At 40.8% G+C, this 22981-nt stretch overlaps 2 protein-coding genes across 2 annotated transcripts in view; one reads left to right on the top strand and one right to left on the bottom strand.

Moving 5' to 3' along the window:
• usp45 (ubiquitin specific peptidase 45) overlaps positions 1 to 10193 on the bottom strand; it is a 53550-nt gene extending 43357 nt beyond the window's left edge. The window contains exons 1-5 of the mRNA XM_061916433.1: positions 9908 to 10193; positions 6285 to 6393; positions 5027 to 5196; positions 2449 to 2549; positions 2114 to 2214 (exon numbers count right to left, since the gene is read on the bottom strand). Coding sequence (XP_061772417.1) covers positions 2114 to 2214; positions 2449 to 2549; positions 5027 to 5196; positions 6285 to 6387 — 475 coding nt within the window. The 5' untranslated portion in view covers positions 6388 to 6393; positions 9908 to 10193. The remainder of the gene's footprint in view (positions 1 to 2113; positions 2215 to 2448; positions 2550 to 5026; positions 5197 to 6284; positions 6394 to 9907) is intronic.
• Positions 10194 to 13174: 2981 nt separating this feature from the next.
• On the top strand, positions 13175 to 21486 carry tstd3 (thiosulfate sulfurtransferase like domain containing 3). Its single transcript, XM_061916432.1, has 4 exons — positions 13175 to 13425; positions 13572 to 13739; positions 20239 to 20398; positions 20815 to 21486. The coding sequence occupies exons 1-4, from the start codon at positions 13290 to 13292 to the stop codon at positions 20870 to 20872; spliced, it is 522 nt and encodes a 173-aa protein (XP_061772416.1). The 5' UTR covers positions 13175 to 13289; the 3' UTR covers positions 20873 to 21486.
• The last annotated feature ends 1495 nt before the right edge of the window (positions 21487 to 22981 follow it).

The following is a 22981-nucleotide window of genomic DNA, read 5'->3' as shown; positions in this document are numbered from 1 at the left end:
TAATTAGTGCACACTAAGTGTCCAAAAAGGAGCATCCAAATGATGAGTTGGAGTGATAGGCACAGTCCTGTGACAAGAATTGTTCTTACATTTCATGTGCATACCATCATCACAGTTATTCTTGTTATATACAATAGGTGCGTCACAAAACAGGGTCCTTCAGTAGCTGACAATATTGGGAATATTAGCGAAAACTTTCCTCTTTACTTTGTGTTTAGTATGGAGTATGGACTCATAAATGTGAATAATATACACATTTACAGTAAATATTGCATTGGAAACACAATAGATTTAAGTGAAGATATGTACTGACGGATGAAATGATGTCCAAACAGTCAGATATAATTACTTGAAAAAATAACTAATCACTACCAGGGTTTGTCTTCGACTAAAGATTTTATAGTCAATCTGATTCGCTAAATATTGCACGTAGTCGACTATCAGTCAAATTAATGGTGCTTTTTAAAGAGAGAAGTAACAGATTGTGATGATAGTACTGTACACCGACTGGTCACTATAGGTGTCAGTATAACGTCACATGATGTACATCTAGTCACCAAGAGGTGATTATTTCAGGTAAATATAAACAGTGTTGGGTTGGTTACTGAAAACCAGTAAGTAGTTACAGTTACTAGTTAATTTATTTCAAAAGTAACTCAGTTACTAACTCAGTTACTTACACCAAAAAGTAATGCGTTGCCGTGAAAAGTAACTATTCAGTTACTTTAGAAAGAGAGGCAGACCAAAGGGTACACGGAGAAGAACAGAACCACATATTGAACAGCCTAGGGAGACTTGCGCAGAACAGAGGCAACTGTCGTTGAGCTATGGATGCACTAAGCACTGCAAAGTGTGAAGAGGACTAAGTTAAGACGCAGATCCCAAAGACACAAAATAGGTACCAATAGATAAGAAAAGTTGGTTTTGCACAATAGGTTTCCTTTATAAGCAAGTTACAAATTATAACTCAAGAAACAGTCTCCATGGTTACCACACAAAGAGCCTAGTGGCAATTACTGGCCTCACACTGGTCAAAGCAAATACAAAACGCTAAATGTCCCACCTGTTTAAACCGTACCATTCAACTACTACAATCCATCCATCCATATTCTACCGCTTGTCCCTTTCGGGGTCGGGGGTGGGTGCTGGAGCCTATCTCAGCTGCATTCGGGCGGTAGGCGGTATACACCCTGGACAAGTCGCCAGCTCATCGCAGGGCCAACACAGATAGACAGACAACACTCACACTCACATTCATACACGAGGGCCAATTTAGTGTTGCCAATCAACCTGTCCCCAGGTGCATGTCTTTGGAAGCCGGAGTACTCGGAGGGAACCCATGCAGTCACGCAAACTCCACACAGAAAGATTCTGAGCCCCGGATTGAACTCAGTACCTTCGTATTGTGTCGCATATGCACTAACCCCTGTTTATAATATTTCTCTATTTTGTTTCCATTTAAACCCCCATTATTTACTTTTATTTTTATTTAAATTGATCTCAACTCTGTACACTGCTGCTGGAATTTTAATTTTCCTGAAGGAACTCTCCTGAAGGAATCAATAAAGTACTATCTATCTATCTATCTATCTATCTATCTATTCACCGTGCTGCCCTACTACTATAATGTTTCTCTTTAATGGATTGCACTACAACTATAGAGGGATCATCTAGTGGTCCTAGGTAAGGACCATGATTTAAAATGTTCACATTTTACATATAATGTACTTGCTATCAAAGAATGTGTGAATAACACAAATATTTTCAAAAACAGTTCCAATTTGCACATAAAAGTCTGACACTGCTGCACCTTCTGCCACTAGGGGGAGCAGGTATGCTGCAGTGCTGTAAATCCCTGACAGAAAATGTATTCTGTATGGTACCTTTATGAGAATAGATTGTCATGTATGTATGTATGTTATTGTTGTTGACGCTAATGAGCTGGCTGACGATATTCATAGTGTGTCACTCTATCATACTTTAAGGATTACTACCATGTTTGAGAATTGTGTATGTAATAAAAACAACAGAAATGAGCACTTAGTCTTGCTGAAATTATTTGCAGCAGGAGTGTTTGTAATAAGGTAGAAAACTTGTGAGACAAACACCTTACCAGACGTTGCCTTGACAGAGTGCTTCTGTAGAAAATCCAGAGTCTGTGCCAGAGGTTTTTTGTTACAGTGAGTGGAGAGCTCCTCATTACATTCAAAACACCTGGCACAAAGGGAGTACACAATATAAATACAAAAACTGAGACCGACATTAAAATTAAATAATAATATTCACACACATAATACTTTTCTTATTGACATAAAAGAAGAACAACTTGACTGTGGGGGGCACTTTATAGGAAAGACATTGGAAGTTGTAGATATTGGCTGGTCAAGAAACATACATTACTAAAATATTTAGTTTCTGCATTTTATCCGAATTTGAGACATTTCTCACCAGGCCCTCCATGTGCTCAAGCTTATGGTGATGCAGTGTGACTCAGGATGGAAAGCTTTGTGGTGCTTGACAGCATGTTCAATCCCTGAGTGGTTACAGCCCTGTAAAGTAGTACATAATATAACAAATGTTAGTCATATAATCTGTTGTCCGATTGGTACAAAACACCGTGGTGCACATGCAACACGCCCTACTTTTACCAAACAAAATAAGACAACAGAAATAACTGTACAACATATGTGACCTTAAGCTAAATTGCACTCAAATTAAAAATGTTTGTTAATACATTTTAATATTAAAACTTATTTTCATCATTCGATTAATTTATATAATGAAAACATAATAATGTTGAATAAATATTCCAGATCAGATTAGTTGATCTGTGTTATTAGTCATAATAGGGAGAGTGCTCCTTTCCTCCGCTGCATGCAGGCATGTGTGGTGCTGTTAAGCAGTTGTGTGTGTTTGGTGGCTTCATCAAGGGCAGCAAGCGTGCTCAGGTGGTGACAAGAATCTCTCCAACAACCAGCCCCAATTTGCTTTTTTTATGTTCAATGGAATACAAATCTATGACCTTGCGGCGCGCAGGCCAAGTGTTTACAGACTGAGCTACTGAAGTTGAATTTAAAAAATGTGTTTTTATGTGGTGTGTTGTTTTTGCATCTCTGATACACACTGCCACTTACAATACTGTGGAAAACATTACTTTTTGTTCTGGGATTTTATTGTTTCTATACAGTATACTGTATTGTGTATAGGGCTGTCAAAATGGGTTACTCTATTACTGATCAGATTAAAAAATGTAATGTAATTAACCCATCTGCAGTGTAGATTAACTAAAAATTCCTGAAAAAACTCTGGCAATGCATTTAAAATAAAAATAGAAAACATGATGGAACAGTCGATTGACAAAGTATTATCAATACGCTGCAGAAGGATTTATCAGGTCCACATCAATGTGAATAAATGTATGATTATAGAAAATTTGACATAACATGAACATGGAATTAAAAATGTTTGATAAGCATGTTAAGTGAATATGCATTCCGGGTGTTAGCAACCTGCGGCTCTCGAGCCGCATGGGGCTCTTAAGTGCCGCCCTAGTGGCTCCCTGGAGCATTTTTTAAAAAGTATTGAAAATGGAAAAAGATGGGTGAAAAAAATTTTTGGGGGTTGGGTCATTTTGTCCACAGGTTCATGCTGTGCGTGAATGCACAACGGTGAGCTTTACTGATGTTATTGACTTGTTGGAGTGCTAATCACGCATATTTGGTCAGTGCATGAGTGCAAGCTAATCAATGCTTACATGCTATTTAGGCTAGTTGTATATACACGTTGTATCATTATGCCTCATTTGTAGGCATATTTGAGACAATATCCTCTACTTTTATTCTCAAAGTGTAAAATTTTGTTTTGCATGTTTCATGACACATCACCTGTATGTAATATTGGCTGCATTTCAAATAGTTGTTTGTATGCCATGTTGTTCCAGACCACAGCAAACATTTCTTAAATGGCCAAAGATTGTAATAAATGTATTAAAAGAATACAGCCTGCTGTTTCCTTTAACTTGGACACACACATCTATACCTTTGGCCATTAAAAGACAGTAATTTCCAGGAGTTATCTCACCTTCTGAGTAGCCTCTGATTTACTAATGGTTTCTAATGTTGTAAAAATGTGTAGAATAAATATTACATTTTAACATTTCTGTCAATGAAGATTTGCGACATGTGCCTGCGACACATAGTCATTTTGATAGTAGGCTATCATAGCTAATTTAGACACGTACATCATGTGTTGCCTTCATTATAAGACTTGCATACGGCTTTTCATTTTTAGCGGCTGCAGACAGATTTGTTTTTTTGTATTTTTGGTCCAATATGGCTCTTTCAACATTTTGGTTTGCTGACACCTGATATATTCCCTTTTTTTATTAGATTCTTTACTTTTGCTAAATGAAACATGCTTAATATGGGTTTAACAACTTCGCTACTGCAACAACTTCATGACTTGCTACCCTGTGATGTTGAGCTCATTTTATATAATTTTAACAAAATATGATCTCCATTTTTTTTCATTTCTTATTTTTCTTTTACTTTTTAAAATTGTATTATTATACTAACTAATGAATTAATTTCAAGCCGTCAAGACTTTTTTTATATTTAAATTGCATTTATTTATTTAATTGAATCTATCTATTTTCATTTACTTGTTTTTTGAAGGGGTGTGGCCGGTGGGTTGTTAGAATAAAGTAAAAAAAATAATATAAAATAATAATAAATGACATTAAAGCTCAACTTTAAAAAATTGGGAGAAAAATCTTAGCATTATAACTTGTGTTTATCTGTGCAGAGGGGTTGTACTCCATTGTTCATGCTCAATATAAGATGTTAGGGAAAAAAGAATTAGATTATATTTAATCGTGATTAATCAAAATAAATCCACAGCAAACCTTTGACCCTTTCATCTCATTGCAAATCTTAATGAATGGCTTATAGTATAGGGATAAATACGTCTCTAAATGTGTATCTTGACTGTGCTGAGGTCCTTTGTGTGCATCTGCAGGAAGACTTACTTGAAAACCACATTTGAGGCAAATTAAGATGTCTTGAGATGCTGCAGGCTCATTGTTGATCATAGTCCTTTCCTTTAGACACTCAGCACACACTAGCCACAAGCTGGACAACATCGCTTTCTTCACCGAGCTCAAGTCCACCGCTTTCGTCACATGCTGGCAAGTCAATCCTAAGTAAGAAAAATGTGAAGTGAAGTGAATTATATTTATATAGCGCTTTTCTCTAGTGACTCAAACCGCTTTTACATAGTGAAACCCAATATCTAAGTTACATTTTTAAACCAGTGTGGGTGGCACTGGGAGCAGGTGGGTAAAGTGTCTTGCCCAAGGACACAACGGCAGTGACTAGGATGGCAGAAGCGGGAATCGAACCTGCAACCCTCAAGTTGCTGGCACGGCCACTCTACCAACCGAGCTATGCCGCCCCAAAATGCACGTAATAGTCCGATGTAACAATCAATTTTGCAAATCAGTTTGAAAGGAGCAACCACGCTACAGTGGCCGGCTGCAAAAAAGCGCTAGTGTAATAAATGTTACAAATAATTGGGGACGATAATTAACAGTAATTTCTACTGAGTTACTATATTTCACTGGATTTAGTTATACTGTGTATCAATGGTCTTGCATCCATCCATCCATTTTCTACCGCTTATCCCTTTCAGGGTCGCGGGGAGTGCTGGAGCCTATCTCAGCTGCATTCGGGCGGAAGGCGGAGTACACCCTGGACAAGTCGCCAACTCATCACAGGGCCAACACAAATAGACAACATTCACACTCACATTCACACATTAGGGACAATTTAGTGTTCCCATTTAACCTATTCCCTGGTGCATGTCTTTGGAAGTGGGAGGAAGCCGGAGTAACCGGAGGGAACCCACGCAGTCACGGGGAGAACATGCAAACTCCACACAGAAAGATCCTGAGCGCAGGATCGAACCCAGGACCTTCGTATTGTGAGGCAGACGCACTAACCCCTCCTCCACCGTGCTGCCCATGGTCTTGCAAGACATAGTAATTATACATCTAAAATGCATATGAATGTTGAACTATAACTGTTGTACTTCAGCCAGTCTAACTATTTCAGTTATGAATTAACAGATGCAAATGAAAAATCAGTGTGCACAAGTATCAAATTATTATATTAATAAAAATCCATAGTACAATATTAATATGGGCCTTAATTTAGGATCCATCCCATTCAGTAACCAAACCATACTGAGTACTATAGCAAATTGATAACGCTCAATGAGCGACTTACCACTGACTTCATCTGACGATTCTTCATCTCGAGGTTTTCTTGGTTTATTTGTCCGCTTTGTCATGCTGGCGGCTGTCAAGGACAGGGGGTCCTTAAGACGCATTTGGAGCTTTGGAGGTTAAAACATTGGCGTTAGCACACAACACAACCACAGTTTTTCAAGCTGCTCTTTGTACTTGCAGTGTCAACTTTAACCTGCTGTTATTCATAAGTATTTTCTTTTTCATGTGCCAAATCAGCAGGATGCATGGAGAAATGTTAATGTGTAGCTTATTTTATTATCACGAGACAAGTGACTTGCTTGATTTATTAACCCAATACTGTCATCCCTAGCTACAACGCACATCAAAAATGGCAGATTCGCAACATCGCAAATGTTTTTAAAAATCTAATAAAAAATATTGAATACCGTATTTCCTTGAATTGCCGCAAGGCATATAGTATGCGCCTGCCTTGAATTACTGCCGGGTCCAACTCGCTTCCCAAAATAATTAGCGCATGCTTAGTATTACCCTCTGGTCAAACTCGCGACATCAAGAGTGACACTTCCCATTTCATGATTTTCAAAATGGAGGAGGCTGATTTCAATACTGGTAATTTGAAATCTGGATCGGTTCGCAGCCGAGTGTGAAGCGACCGGCATGAGAATCAGCACCTCCAAGTCCGAGTCCATGGTTCTCGCCCGGAAAAGGGTGGAATGCCATCTCCGGGTTGGGGAGGAGACCCTGCCCCAAGTGGAGGAGTTCAAGTACCTAGGAGTTTTGTTCATGAGTGAGGGAAGAGTGGATCGTGAGATCGACAGGCGGATCGGTGCGGCGTCTTCAGTAATGCGGACGTTGTATCGATCTGTTGTGGTGAAGAAGGAGCTGAGCCGGAAGGCAAAGCTCTCAATTTACCGGTCGATCTACGTTCCCATCCTCACCTATGGTCATGAGCTTTGGGTCATGACCGAAAGGATAAGATCACGGGTACAAGCGGACGAAATGAGTTTCCTCCGCCGTGTGGCGGGGCTCTCCCTTAGAGATAGGGTGAGAAGCTCTGCCATCCGGGAGGAACTCAAAGTAAAGCCGCTGCTCCTCCACATCGAGAGGAGCCAGATGAGGTGGTTCGGGCATCTGGTCAGGATGCCACCCGAACGCCTCCCTAGGGAGGTGTTTAGGGCACGTCCAACCGGTAGGAGGCCACGGGGAAGACCCAGGACACGTTGGGAAGACTATGTCTCCCGGCTGACCTGGGAACGCCTTGGGATCCCCCGGGAAGAGCTAGACGAAGTGGCTGGGGAGAGGGAAGTCTGGGTTTCCCTGCTTAGGCTGTTGCCCCCGCGACCCGACCTCGGATAAGCGGAAGATGATGGATGGATGGATGGATAGCGCATGCTTACTTTTACCGCATGCCTTTGGTAAGCGCGGGAGTGAGAAGAGGTTTTAAATTAATTAGCGCCCCGGCGGCAATTCAAAGAAATACGGTACTCTACGTATTATTGTCTTAAATGTGTTACAGTTTGTCTATTTTTATTATTATAAGGTTGTGGCAATTGATAGACATTTACCAAGCAGGACTTCTGTTTGCGGGTTGAGAGTGAACAATGGTTACAACATGGCGGCTAATCCCGACACTCCTGTATCTTTACCGTGACAATTAACTTGACAAACTTTTGGCAGATAACATTTTGATGCACTTCATATTCAACTCCAGCTTCATAAATAACTCATCTCTATATTGGTGAGCCTCTGGCATGGGCAATGTCAAAAGACAAGACGCGACACATACCAGTACTGATGCGCCATTTAATGCAAACAAGACTGCTATTACGTATCCAGGGAATGTTAAGTGGAGATGAACTGTTGATGCACTTCATTTTCAATATCATCAGCTCCTCAGAGTGAGCCTTTGGCGTTAATGATGTGGACTGACAATGCAAGACAGAATGCTAACAACACAGAATGCAAACAACACAGCTAACGGGTGTAGCTGCGACTCTCAAGCACATCAAAACCCAGTTCAAACTTTGAGGAATTACCCGGGTTGTGACAAAGTATTTCAACATAGTGGCCGTGTAATTGTTGTAGCGGCCAAGCAACAAGGCTTGGAGGATCTTCCGGCCTACTGTTAAGTATTGTAATCTACCAGTAGAATGCACTCAAAGCTACTATATTGGGTGTTCACCGCAGCCATCCTACTTCGAGGTATGTCTTTACAACATTTAAAATCTCACTAAAACATTATTAAAACGATAAGCAGATAAGGGATCTTCCTGAATTATCCTAGTAAATGTGTCTAATTACATCTGAAACGCTCACACTGCCGTCGCTTTTTTTTCTTTCTATTCCTTCACTATCAACTGCCTAATTCACAAATCTTTCACCCTCGCTCAAATTAATGGGGAAATTGTTGCTTTCTCGGTCCGAATTGCTCTTACTGCAGGTGGCTCCCATTACAAACAATGGGAACATGTGTGGAGCCATGCAACTCGTGACGTCACGCGCACATACTTCCGGTACAGGCAGGGCTTTTCTATTGGCGACCAAAAGCTGCGAACTTTATCGTTTATGTTCTCTACTAGTAGTGTCAAAGCGCTTTGAGTACCTTGAAGGTAGAAAAGCGCTATACAAGTACAACCCATTTATCATTTATTTATTTACTAAATCCTTTTAGCAAAAATATGGCAATATCGCGAAATGATCAAGTATGACACATAGAATGGACCTGCTATTCCCGTTTAAATAAGAAAATCTCATTTCAGTAGGCCTTTAAGGGTTGGAATTGGGGGTTAAATCTCCATAAATGATTCCCGGGTGCGGCACCACTGCTGCCCACTGCTCCCCTCACCTCCCAGGGGGTGATAGAGGGTGATGGGTCAAATGCAGAGAATAATTTTGCCACATCTAGTATGTGTGTGGCTTCACGGTGGAAGAAGGGTTAGTGTGTCTGCCTCACAATACGAAGGTCCTGCAGTCCTGGGTTCAATCCCAGGCTCGGGACCTTTCTGTGTGGAGTTTGCATGTCCTCTCCGTGAACGCGTGGGCTCCCTCCGGGTACTCCGGCTTCCTCCCACTTCCAAAGACATGCACCTGGGGATAGGTTGATTGATTGGCAACACTAAATTGTCCCTAGTGTGTGAATGTGAGTGTGAATGTTGTCTGTCTATCTGTGTTGGCCATGCGATGAGGAGGCGACTTGTCCAGGGTGTACGCCGCCTTCTGCCCGATTGTAGCTGAGCGCCCCCCGCGACCCCAAAAGGGAATAAGCGGTAGAAAATGGATGGATGAATGGATAGTATGTGTGTGACAATCATTGGTACTTTAACTTTAAACATGGCCTCGCAAGTAAAAGAAGCATGTCGAAAGCAATGATCTCGGATTAGTAGTCAAGGTATTATCGCTGGAGCCTATCTCAGCTGCAGGGACAAGCGGTATGCAATGGATGGACATTCTTTCTGAGACTTCAACACGTCATAAGTGTAGGAGGATAATCGAAACCATTTACTACTGTATCCACTCACGCCATTGAAGCCTTGATTGACCACATTTCAACCAGAAAAATAAGGCAATCAGATAGGCCTGCAAGGTGACAGACTGCTCGCAGTATTGGGGCTGCAGCAGACGCAAGGAAAGACAACTCACCTCTTTTCTGAAGATGGCTAACACTGACGATGCTAACTCTCGCTGGCTAGCAAACAAGCTAGCCGAAGACTTGCGAAACTAATTGCACGATGAATGAGTGGCTTTAACGCCAGTACGCGTGACAATAATGTCATCGCCAAATGAAGCCAAACCACCTGACATGACCTTAATGCGGAATATAGTCAATGTTGACCTGGACTTTACGGATGTTGCCTGGTTTCGTATTGGCGTCAAGTAGCGCAGCAAGTAAACAACACGTGACGCACTCGGAAGCAATATGGCAAACTGGGGTGTTGCGTTCACGTCCAACGGGGAATTTTGGAAACACGCCGGAATAATACGAGAAAGCTTCGTGTTTACAATCTTGAATAATGTCGTTTACGATTCGGAAAGCTAAAAAAAGGGACCTACTAGCCAGTTAACATAATCTCCTACCCTTCCTAGTGTCCTGCAAGATCCAGCTGGATACTTGAACTTTGAAAGCAGATGTTTTAATGCAGTGGTTCTCAACCTTTTTTCAGTGATGTACCCCCTGTGAAAATTTTTTTTAATTCAAGTATCCCCTAATCAGAGCAAAGCATTATTGGTTGAAAAAAAAAAGAGATAAAGAAGTAAAATACAGCACTATGTCATCAGTTTCTGATTTATTAAATTGTAAAACAGTGCAAAATGTTGCTCATTTGCAGTGGTCTTTCTTGAACTATTAGAAAAAAGATATAAAAATAACTAAAAACTTGTTGAAAAATAAACAAGTGATTCAATTATAAATAAAAAATTCTCCACATAGAAGTAATCATCAACTTAAAGTGCCCTCTTTGGGGATTGTAATAGAGATCCATCTGGATTCATGAACTTAATTCTAAACATTTCTACACAAAAAAAAGAAATCTTTAACATCAATATTTATGGAACATGTCCACCAAAAATCTAGCTGTCAACATTGAATATTGCATTGTTGCATTTCTTTTCACAGTTTATGAACTTATATACTGAGGTGAAGTCTTCAATTCATTGTGTTCTTCATTGTAATTTGAAACTGCACATCGATCAATCAATGTTTATTTATATAGCCCCAAATCACAAATGTCTCAAAGGACTGCACAAATCATTGCGACTACAACATCCTCGGAAGAACCCACAAAAGGGCAAGGAAAACTCACACCCAGTGGGCAGGGAGAATTCACATCCAGTGGGACGCCAGTGACAATGCTGACTATGAGAAACCTTGGAGAGGACCTCAGATGTGGGCAACCCCCCCTCTGGGGGACCGAAAGCAATGGATGTCGAGCGGGTCTAACATGATGCTGTGAAAGTTCAATCCATAGTGGCTCCAACACAGCCGCGAGAGTTCAGTTCAAGCGGATCCAAGACAGCAGCGAGAGTCCCGTCCACAGGAGACCATCTCAAGCGGAGGCGGATCAGCAGCGTAGAGATGTCCCCAATCGATACAGGCGAGCGGTCCATCCTGGGTCCCGACGATCCGTCCATCCTGGGTCTCGACTCTGAACAGCCAGTACTTCATCCATGGTCATCGGACCGGACCCCCTCCACAAGGGAGGGGGGGACATAGAAGAAAGAAAAGAAGCGGCAGATCAACTGGTCTAAAAAGGAGGTCTATTTAAAGGCTAGAGTATACAGATGAGTTTTAAGGTGAGACTTAAATGCTCCTACTGAGGTAGCATCTCGAACTGTTACCGGGAGGGCATTCCAGAGTACTGGAGCCCGAACGGAAAACGCTCTATAGCCCGCAGACTTTTTTTGGGCTTTAGGAATCACTAATAAGCCGGAGTCTTTTGAACGCAGATTTCTTGCCGGGACATATGGTGCAATACAATCGGCAAGATAGGATGGAGCTAGACCGTGTAGTATTTTATACGTAAGTAGTAAAACCTTAAAGTCACATCTTAAGTGCACAGGAAGCCAGTGCAGGTGAGCCAGTACAGGCGTAATATGATCAAACATTTTTTCCTCAGAATTTTTCACTAACTTGAAGTGTTTTGACAAAACAATTATTTGTGAAATGTACATTTTCAAAATGTGCTTGTTCTATTTTGGCAAAAAACAAACAAAGAAAAAAACAATCTGAAGTTGTTGTAGTTGTATTTTTAAGTTATTATGCCATGATTTTAACCGCCTGCCTCTCATGCATTTTCTTCCATGCGGCCGCTGAGCTAAAATGGGTTTGGAACCCCTGATTTAAACATACATTCATATTTTGTTGAAATATTATTCAAAAAATATATTTATAAAGGATTTTTGAATTGTTGCTATTTTTGGAATATTATTTTTTTAAATCTCACGTACCCCTTGGCATACCTTCAAGTACCCCCAGGGGAACGCGTTCTCAAATGGGGGTACTTGAAGGTATACCAAGGGGTACGTGAGATTTTTTTTTAAATATTCTAAAAATAGCAACTATTCAAAAATCCTTTATAAATATAAATAGGGAGGGCGTGGCGCAGTGGAAGAGTGGCCGTGTGCAACCCGAGGGTCCCTGGTTCAATCCCCACCTAGTACCAACCTCGTCACGTCCGTTGTGTCCTGATCAAGACACTTCACCCTTGCTCCTGATGGGTGCTGGTTAGTGCCTTGTATGGCAGCTCCCTCCATCAGTGTGTGTGTAAATGTGGAAGTAGTGTCAAAGCGCTTTGAGTACCTTGAAGGTAGAAAAGCGCTATAAAAGTACAACCCATTTATCATTTAAATATACTTATTGAATAATACTTAAACAAAATATGAATGTAAGTTCATAACCTGTGAAAAGAAATGCAACAATGCAATATTCGGTGTTGACAGCTAGATTTATTGAGGACAAGTTCCATAAATATTGATGTTAAAGATGTCTTTGTTTGTGAAGAAATGTTTAGAATTAAGTTCATGAATCCAGATGGATCTCTATTACAATCCCCAAAGAGGGCACTTTAAGTTGATGTTTCCTTCGATGTGTAGAAATCTTTATTTATATTTGAATCACTTGTTTATTTTTCAACAAGTTGTTAGTTATTTTTATATCTTTTTTTCCAAAGAGTTCAAGAAAGACCACTACAAATGAGCAATATTTTGCACTGTTATACAATTTAATAAATCAGAAACTGATAACAGTGCTGTATTTTACTTCTTTATCTCTTTTTTTTTAACCAAAAATGCTTTGCTCTGATTAGGGGGTACTTGAATTAAAAAAAATGTTCACAGGGGGGTACATCACTGACAAAAGGTTGAGAACCACTGCAGTGTACAGAGCCTGCGTTTTGTCCTTTGAACGACCCGTACTTCGCGCATGCGCTATAAATGATTACAAGAGAGGTGACGCTTACTTACGCTCCATTACCTCTCACCAAAAGTCGTGTTACAATCAAGTTAGTTGTGTGTTTATTAATTAAATATGTTTCGCTGCTGGTGTCTGAAAGCTTTCAGAGCTGACCGCCGGCTGGTTGGGAACAGTCATGTCCTTCCACGTAGTGCCTCTGCCCCGAGCAGACGAACATTGTCCGGTGTTTACACGCGGCCATGTTGCACCAGTGAGTTCTCTCCTTTACTTTAATTATTATTATTATAAGAAATGTTCCTACTTTTAGCGTGGGTGTCGCTTTGTATTTGACACAAAATGTGGATTGTGTGCATTTACAATATGTGGTAAGTTGTTTGGTCGTTCTTTCAACCGCAGAGTTGTGGCTCGGCACCCGCAGCGTGGCCTCCGTGACAGCGAGCACAGATTTGACTTATGCCCAGCTGAGGCGGCTCCTGGCCGGGGGAAAGGCTGTTGTTATAGACGTCAGAGAGCCGTGGGAGCTCCGAGAGTACGGCGTCATCCCTGGATCCATTAACGTCCCCCGTGGGTGTTGTTTCCCCCAACTTGAAATGTTTGTTACTGTCCGCAACTCTCCCGTCCAAAGGCAAAACCTAGTAACTCGCTTCCAGCTGATTTTGAGAAAACAAAGGAAAATCAATCTATCTTGATGCTGTCTTGCAAAGATTTACAAAGTCATCAAACGTATAGATGTTTTCTTGAGCTTTGGTTTTCTTGCCGATTGAGCCATGGATTGAATCATCTCTCATGAACGTGTGCCCTGGCTTTCTCCAGATATTTTATCACAATCTCGGGGTGGGCCCCATTCTGCGTTTGCACAATGGGCAAGAGCCGTGTACAGCGTCCAGTTTTTATTTTGACCTCCACAGTTATCTGCCCAAAAGAGTACGCAAGGGGAAAAATCAAGAACAATACATTTAATGAAGGTGCTTGCAACGTCCCGGGCCAATCTTCCAAATATCCCCTCGTGCCATAATATCACATAATCAGGTTGACCGTCGGCCCCCATTCGTGCAAATGTCTCATTAAAGACAATAAGGCGACTGACAAAGAAGCTCCGATTGGTCCCTTGAGATACTAGGTTTTTCTGTTGTATCTACATGGTTATGTGGTAGTTGCTAGGTCCTGCCATGTGCGTAACAGCTTACTTACGGAACAAATGACAATATCGCATACACTAATGTAAAGCATGTCACCTAGGAACTCCAAAATTATTATCAGCTCAGTTTTGACCAAAATTGAGTTACTGGGTTTTGCCTTTGGACGGGAGAACTGCATACACAAAATACGCACAAAAAGTTACAGTTTTGGCATTAGGGTTCAATTTCAGGATGCACTTAAAGGCCTACTGAAATGAGATTTTCTTATTTAAACGGGGATAGCAGGTCCATTCTATGTGTCATACTTGATCATTTCGGGATATTGCTATATTTTTGCTGAAAGGATTTAGTAGAGAACAGCCACGATAAAGTTCGCAACTTTCGCTCGCTAACAGAAAAGCCCTGCCTCTACCGGATTTTTGCAGACAAAGTCACATGTTGATGGCTCCTCACATCCTCACATTGTTTTTAATGGGAGCCTCCAACAAAAACAGCTATTCGGACCGAGAAAATGACAATTTCCCCATTTGAGCGAGGATGAAAGATTTGTGTTTGAGGATATTGATAGCGACGGACTATAAGAAAAAACAAGTTAAAAAAAAAACGCGATTGCATTGGGACGAATTCAGATGTTTTTAGACACATTTACTAGGATAATTCCGGGAAATCCCTTATCTTTCTATTGTTGCTAGTGTTTAAGTGAGTTTAATAGTACCTGATAGTCGGAGGTGTGTGTCCACGGATGTCTTGATGCGCAGTGTCTTAGGGAAGACGACGGCAGCTTTATGGGTGGCACAAGCTCAGCTGATTTCCGGTAAGAAGCGACTTTTTACCACAATATTCTCACCGAAACCTGCTGGTTGACATTCAGTCGGGATCCATGTTCGCTGTGATCCATAGTACCATTAATTGATTAACGTGGACCCCGACTTAAACAAGTTGAAAAACTTATTCGGGTGTTAGCATTTAGTGGTCAATTGTACGGAATATGTACTGAACTGTGCAATCTACTAATAAAAGTATCAATCAATCAATCAAAGTAAAGTTTCACCTCCGGGAATTTTAAATAAGAAATCACCGTGTGTTTGTGTGGCTGAAGGCTAAAGCTTCCCAACTCCATCTTTTGACTTTGACTTCTCCAATATTAATTGAACAAATTGCAAAAGATTCAGCAACACAGATCGCCAAAATACTGTGTAATCATGCCGTTAAAGCAGACGACTTTTAGCTGTGTGTGTGCGCAACGCTCATATTCCCTAACAGCCCGTGACGTCACGCGTACACGTCATCATTACGTGACGTTTTCAAGAAGAAACTCCCGGGAAATTTAAAATTGCAATTTAGTAAAACTAAAAAGGCCGTATTGGCATGTGTTGCAATGTTAATATTTCATCATTGATATATAAACTATCAGACTGCGTGGTGGGTAGTAGTGGGTTTCAGTAGGCATTTAAAGGCCTACTGAAATGAGATTTTCTTATTTTAAACGGGGCTAGCAGGTCCATTTTATGTGTCATACTTGATCATTTCGCGATATTGCCATATTTTTGCTGAAAGGATTTAGTAGAGAACATCGACGATAAAGTTCACAACTTTTGTTCGCTAATAAAAAAGCCTTGCCTGTACAGGAAGTAGCAGACGATGTGCGCGTGACGTCATGGTAGGGCTGGGCGATATTGCCTTTTTTTTAATACCGCGATATTTTTAGGCCATCCATCCATCCATCCATCCATCATCCTCCGCTTATCCGAGGTCGGGTCGCGGGGGCAGCAGCCTAAGCAGGGAAGCCCAGACTTCCCTATCTCCAGCCACTTCGTCTAGCTCTTCCCGGGGGATCCCGAGCCGTTCCCAGGCCAGCCGGGAGACATAGTCTTCCCAACGTGTCCTGGGTCTTCCCCGTGGCCTCCTACCAGCTGGACGTGCCCTAAACACATCCCTAGGGAGGCGTTCGGGTGGCATCCTTTTTTAGGCCATATCGCGATTTACGATATTTTGCCTTAGCCTTGAATGAACACTTGATGCATATAATCAAAGCAGTATGATGATTCTATGTGTCTACATTAAAACATTCTTGTTCATACTGCACTAATATATGCTACTTTTAAACTTTCATGCAGAGAAGGAAATCACAACTAAGTCAATTTACCAAAACTGTATTTACTAAAGTTATTAGCAGGTCACTTTTAAAATGATGCTACATATTAGCAGTAATGCTACTTTTTGTAGCAACACTTGTGCCCCACACATGACAAATTAAAGTTGTCTATTCGATATATTCCCGCTTGAAGCCGAACCACCGCCAGACGATACTGTAGACCCACTGTTGTTTTTCTTGTGAATTATTTATTCCTTCATTCGCACCTTCTTTCTCTTGCATTACCACTCGCACGGCTCTGCTAGCATCACAGCTAACGCCCCCATGGTGCTACTTCTCTCCGTGAGGGCTTATACGTATGTGACGTGTGTGAGAAGGTGCGCTTACTGTCTGTGTGAAGGAGACACAAAAAGGAGTGGGAAGAGCCTGTAATGTAATGCCTGCAGCCAAAAACAACTGTGTGAGAACATATACTCAAATATCACAATATAGTCATTTTCTATATGGCACAGAGACAAACCCGCGATATATCGCCCAGCCCTAATACCGTCTAAAACCCCCATAATAAAAATTCTTCAAACCAATAAGAAAAGTCTAATACAATCTCAGATCTTCTTTAAACAATTTTAGCTGTGCTCAATTTTTCAGCTAATAAAAACACAAAAGCTCAAAATGTGAAAGAAAGTGCCCAAGTTGAACAATTTCCCTTGTGGATCAATAACGTTTGTCTAAGTCTAAGGCTGTGTCGACACTAAGCTGGATGACCCCTTAAACCAGGGGCGCTCACACTTTTTCTGCAGGCGAGCTACTTTTCAATTGACCAAGTCGAGGAGATCTACCTCATTCCTATTTATTTATTTATGAAAGAGACATTTTTGTTAACAAGTTAATGGTGTTTAATGATAATACAAGCATGTTTAACACACATAGATTCCTTTCTTTCATGAAGACAAGAATATAAGTTGGTGTATTTGATTCTGATGACTTGCATTGATTGGAATTAGACAGTGGTGCTGATAACGTCCGCATTTTCAAATGGAGGAAAAAAAAAAAGTCCTCCTTTCTGTCCAATACCACATGAAAGTGGTTGGATTTGGCATCTCATTTGTCCAACTTGCATACCCGTTTTTAAACACTTTGTTATGAGAGTAGCATATGTGTGTGGCCCTTTAATGTCTGGCAGCAGGTGAGTGACGTCAGTGACTGTGCGGGTGGGCAAGCAAGTGAGAAAGCGGTCGCTGAGGGCGGGGGAGAAATACATTGGCATCAAACTCCGTAGCTTACTAGCTTGTGCACGCTAGCTTTCTGAGACTCTTATTTTGTTAGCACAGGCAGGATGAAACAGGTCTTTTATGGTGAAGACGGGAACTGTGCAGTCGGTCTTTAGAGTTTTGACAGTAGGTACGGAGTCTCTAGAAATAAAATGTGTTCCTCTGCGTCCGCCCTGTTAGTGATTTTTTTCTTAAATATGAGCTCGCAGCAGCCAGCGTCATCTCACAAGATCCTCTGGTGCCGAGAATGTCAAACAACTGACGAAAGTGAAGTCTTGGTATGATTGATGATTGCTCATTTTTATGTATATTTTTTAATGCCCGGCTTGAGATCGACTGACACACCCTCCGAGATCGACGTAATGGGCACCCCTGCCTTAAACAATTACTTATTAAGCCTAAGCCACACTAAACCAGGGTTCAAGGTCCCCCTTCTCGGACACAATTTTACATGTATTTCGTGAATCTCCGGTTCTTAGCTTTGTATGGAGTCATTGATCGTTTACAATGTGAGTTTGAATGTTTGATCAAATTTGGATGGATTCATGAAAGGGTTGAAATCCCTATTTGCACATGTGCAAAAGTTTTTTTCATTTTTTTTCGAGTCACAGTCTATTTTTAGGCGCATTTGCGAGTAAATTTGCCACCACGTGGACAAGGATTATTAATAACCGGCAAAAACATTTCCGCACCGTGAATAGACAAACATTAGCCATTTGTTGCAACCTGTTAGAACTTGTCACTCTCTGTTTTGTGGGACACTGCTAGAATGTGTCATCATGTATTCTCACGATATGATAGAATTAAAATATCTATCGTAGGCCACTTTCTATCATGTATTGTTTACATCACTCAAACCCTATTTGAACTCCTACCTAAATGAACACCTAAACCGCATAAACCACACCTTCCTGGCCATTAACGCCTTTTTGGCCCTTTTTACGTTTTAACGTTTCAATCTTTTAACTCTATGCTACATAAACATAAGGGCTCACTGCAATACAATGTTGATCAATCAATCAATCAATCAATGTTTACTTATATAGCCCTAAATCACTAGTGTCTCAAAGGGCTGCACAAACCACTACGACATCCTCAGTAGGCCCACATAAGGGCAAGGAAAACTCACACCCAGTGGGACGTCGGTGACAATGATGACTATGAGAACCTTGGAGAGGAGGAAAGCAATGGATGTCGAGCGGGTCTAACATGATACTGTGAAAGTTCAATCCATAATGGATCCAACACAGTCGCGAGAGTCCAGTCCAAAGCGGATCCGACACAGCAGCGAGAGTCCCGTTCACAGCGGAGCCAGCAGGAAACCATCCCAAGCGGAGGCAGATCAGCAGCGCAGGGATGTCCCCAGCCGATACACAGGCAAGCAGTACATGGCCACCGGATCGGACCGGACCCCCTCCACAAGGGAGAGTGGGACATAGAAGAAAAAGAAAAGAAACGGCAGATCAACTGGTCTAAAAAGGGAGTATATTTAAAGGCTAGAGTATACAAATGAGTTTTAAGGTGAGACTTAAATGCTTCTACTGAGGTGGCATCTCGAACTGTTACCTGGTCTTCAGGCCAAAGCACTATCACAACCTTTTAAGACACATACGCTGCTTAGTTAACACTCACTTTCATAGGAAGGATACAATCTTTAATGATGGTGGCGACGACAGTTGGGTGGTTGAGACTAAAAGTGTGAGCAATATAATTAAATTTGGCGCACTGTCACCTAAACTTAGGAGACATAAAGAAGTGCAAAAAGTGAACTAATAATCAATGTTATACTTACTCAGTGTAGTTATGCGCATAACACATACTGTATAGTACTCATCTGGCTGGTGCGCGGTACTGTATTATATATACTAAAGCAGGGGTGTCTAACTCATTTTAGCTCAGGGGCCACATGGAGGAAAAATCTGTGCACACGCGGTTCGGACTATTAAAATCTTCAGATTCTTTTCTTTGTCTTACTTTGGCCAAAAATAGAACAAACACATTCGGAAAATATTACAATAAAAATTTAGAAAAATCTACCGGGCGTGGTAAAGTTTAGATCCATGAAGGAAAGAAGAAAAGGCATAAATGTTTGTAACTGAATAAATGTACGTATGCATACAAAATAGTTTTGTATTATAAGTAATGTTTATGACAACCTTTTTCCAAAACACAATATAGAATGTGAGATATAACCGGATAATGGATACATTCATCATTTGTTTTCAAGACACCCCAAAAATTTACTGCGGGACCTCATTTTTATGACTTGATGGGGTCCCTGGCACCCCATTTTGAAAATTCCTAGTGCCAACACTGATGGAGTATTGGTGCATGCAAAACAGCAGCAGGCGGATGTGGCCTGCGGGCCGTTTCAAATACTAATTAAATATAATCCCGGGGGCCATAGATAATTCATTCCCTCAGGCCTTGACTTTGACACCCCTGCACTAAAGCAGGTCTGCTATATATATACACTAAAATTATGTTATTCATTTATTTATCACAAAACGTCACCTGTTTTGCCTGTTTAGCTTGTTTGTAAGTACTTGTTTTTGCAGTGGGCCAAGTGAACGGAGCCCTGCAGCTTGTTCCTGAAGAATTCAGGAAGCAGTATGGCGGTGAGATGCCTGGACAAGCAGACAACGTAGTGTTCACTTGCCTGAAAGGCATCCGGAGCAAGACTGCACTAGACACAGCCATCTCGCTGGGATACAAAGAGTAAGACTTTTTACAACTACCTTTTTTTTGCTTTTTTAAAACAATCCCAAAACAGAGAATTTACCAATTGAATTGAATGTTGTATTTGTCTGTTATGCACACAAATGTGCGCTGTAGAGGACGCTAGTTCTCAAGAGTTTTGTGGCCCTTTGGTCACATGCCCCTGTTCTTATACACAGAAAGGGGATTCATAAGGCCCCATTTGTCGCGGTTTACCTGACACATGAAATGTGACAAATTGAGGGGGTGCACTATCCACTTTAGCCGCCAACCAACAGTAGTTTTTTTTGGCAATTCCAACTTTGACCGCAGTGTCTAAAAGTTCAAAACAAATACTAAAAAAAATGAAATATATTATGATTTTTAAACCAAACTATTTCTGCCAGTTCACTATTTCACTCTATCCCCTATTTCAGTGTCCAGCATTACCCCGGTGGATGGCAAGACTGGGCTAAAAATGAACATAAAAACTGAAGGTTCATTTAAGATTCAAGCTTTTTTGTTTTGTTTTTTCTTTCTTGGAAATGATAGGTATCTTTATATGCAATGAATGGTTTGATTTGTCTTTGAACTTATTACTCAGTAAATTGGAAATGTTTGAATCACAAGACATGTGACATTTAAGGGCTCAAAACACAAACACACACTAATTACTAATACTACTGCCATAATACATGACGTAATTGTTCCTTTTTGTTTTGCCAATTTGAGTTGAAAAACATATAACACTAACCGTAAAAGAACAAACAACTGCTTTTTACGACAGTGGACATTTGTTAGGTCCATTTCTTTTACCAAAATTTCACATTTTGATTAAAAAAATATTGCCCTGTTATGCAAAACACAAGAGTCCACTTAAGGGAACGCTTGTTTTCAATAGGTTATAGAAAAGATGTATTTGTGATCATCAGGAGATGCCAATGTTTTCTATTATGCCTTGACTTTAACTTAAGGTTTATAAATAACGGTGTATGATTCAGTGTTAAAATAAAGTCTAATATTAAAGAATGTGAATAAATATTGCATGTTGTATGTGAAATGTCCCAATGTATTCCATCCTATTGTGAATAAATTACAGTTTTAAATTACTAATGTTGTTTTTCTTATTCAGTCCCTCTGTGTTGTCTACCGCTTTTTTGTGTATGTTTTGTTGGACAAACTTAAATTTGTTCAAATGAAACACTGCATCTGAGATAATAAAACTCAGGGATTGGATTTCTAAATCTCTGATTGTGAAGTATTCACATTAGGCTATGCCGCTAACCTTCAATGGAATATCAAGCTTGGATAGCTGTAGTAATGTAATACTGTTCAGTGTACTGTAACACATTCCATCTCGACTGGAAAGTCAATACATCTTTAAAGATGAGTAAATTTTCGTCAAATGTCAATGGACACTGACCTTTTGACTTAACCTTGTATCGGTAAATACTACCACCGTTAAGAGGCTTTAAAAAAAAAAAAAAAAAAAAGTTGTTTTTTTTCCACAAATGAGTGCATTGTGTGCTTGCATTCAGAAGATGCTGCAGCAACAGAATCGCTTGTCTGATTACCTGTTTTGTCCTTGAAATTGCGTATGTGTGCTACTCACAGTTCTCTTGTATCACCTACCACCTCCAATGTGAACTTAGTTTCACCATTGTTTGATCTGATGTCAAGGGATACATAGACTTGGGACTCACTTAAGGTCACAGAGATTTTGAATTGATTTAGTTCACACAAATACATGCTGACACTGTGTCTACAGTAGTCTCTTTCTTGAGTTAATTTGATTTCCTTTCAAATGTGAACGTAAACCCGAATCTTACTTTGTCATGTGTTAAAATCTTTACTTTCTCCTAAAATAATTAACTGTTAGGTAATGCATTCAAAATGCTGATTGAAAAGCATTATCATTGCAGGGTTTAGTCCTTAAAGAGGACCTTTGACTAATTTATTCTGACTTATAATTTTACAATGTTAAATGAGTCAAAGCATAAGTTTTATGAATTTTGACAGGAGCTTGCACACATTTTTTGGATGGCTCTGTTTGCTGGGTTGCTGCATTGTGACATCACTGTGAGATGGAAGCATTTTTTAGGATATTAAAGTAGCTTTTTGCAACATTTGCACGGATGCCTAAAAGGCGCCAACTTTACCAATGGAATGTATTTTATATCCCGCCCTCTTAAGGCTTCTGGGACGTAGTGACGTATACAAAACGTAACACACAAATTACCTTTTGGATATAGCGATTTGGGTACTCGCGTGGACATCGGGGGCAGTACCTCTGGATTGGCAGACCGGGGTGGTAGTCCCTCTCTTTAAGAAGGGGGACCGGAGGGTGTGTTCCAACTATCGTGGGATCACACTCCTCAGCCTTCCCGGTAAGGTTTATTCAGGTGTACTGGAGAGGAGGCTACGCCGGATAGTCGAACCTCGGATTCAGGAGGAACAGTGTGGTTTTCGTCCTGGTCGTGGAACTGTGGACCAGCTCTATACTCTCGGCAGGGTTCTTGAGGGTGCATGGGAGTTTGCCCAACCAGTCTACATGTGCTTTGTGGACTTGGAGAAGGCATTCGACCGTGTCCCTCGGGAAGTCCT

Source organism: Nerophis ophidion, linkage group LG11 (genome assembly GCF_033978795.1).
Source record: "Nerophis ophidion isolate RoL-2023_Sa linkage group LG11, RoL_Noph_v1.0, whole genome shotgun sequence".
NCBI classification, from domain to species: Eukaryota; Metazoa; Chordata; class Actinopteri; order Syngnathiformes; family Syngnathidae; genus Nerophis; species Nerophis ophidion.
The sequence above is the reverse complement of the archived record's forward strand: the minus strand, read 5'-3'. Positions and strand labels throughout refer to the sequence as shown.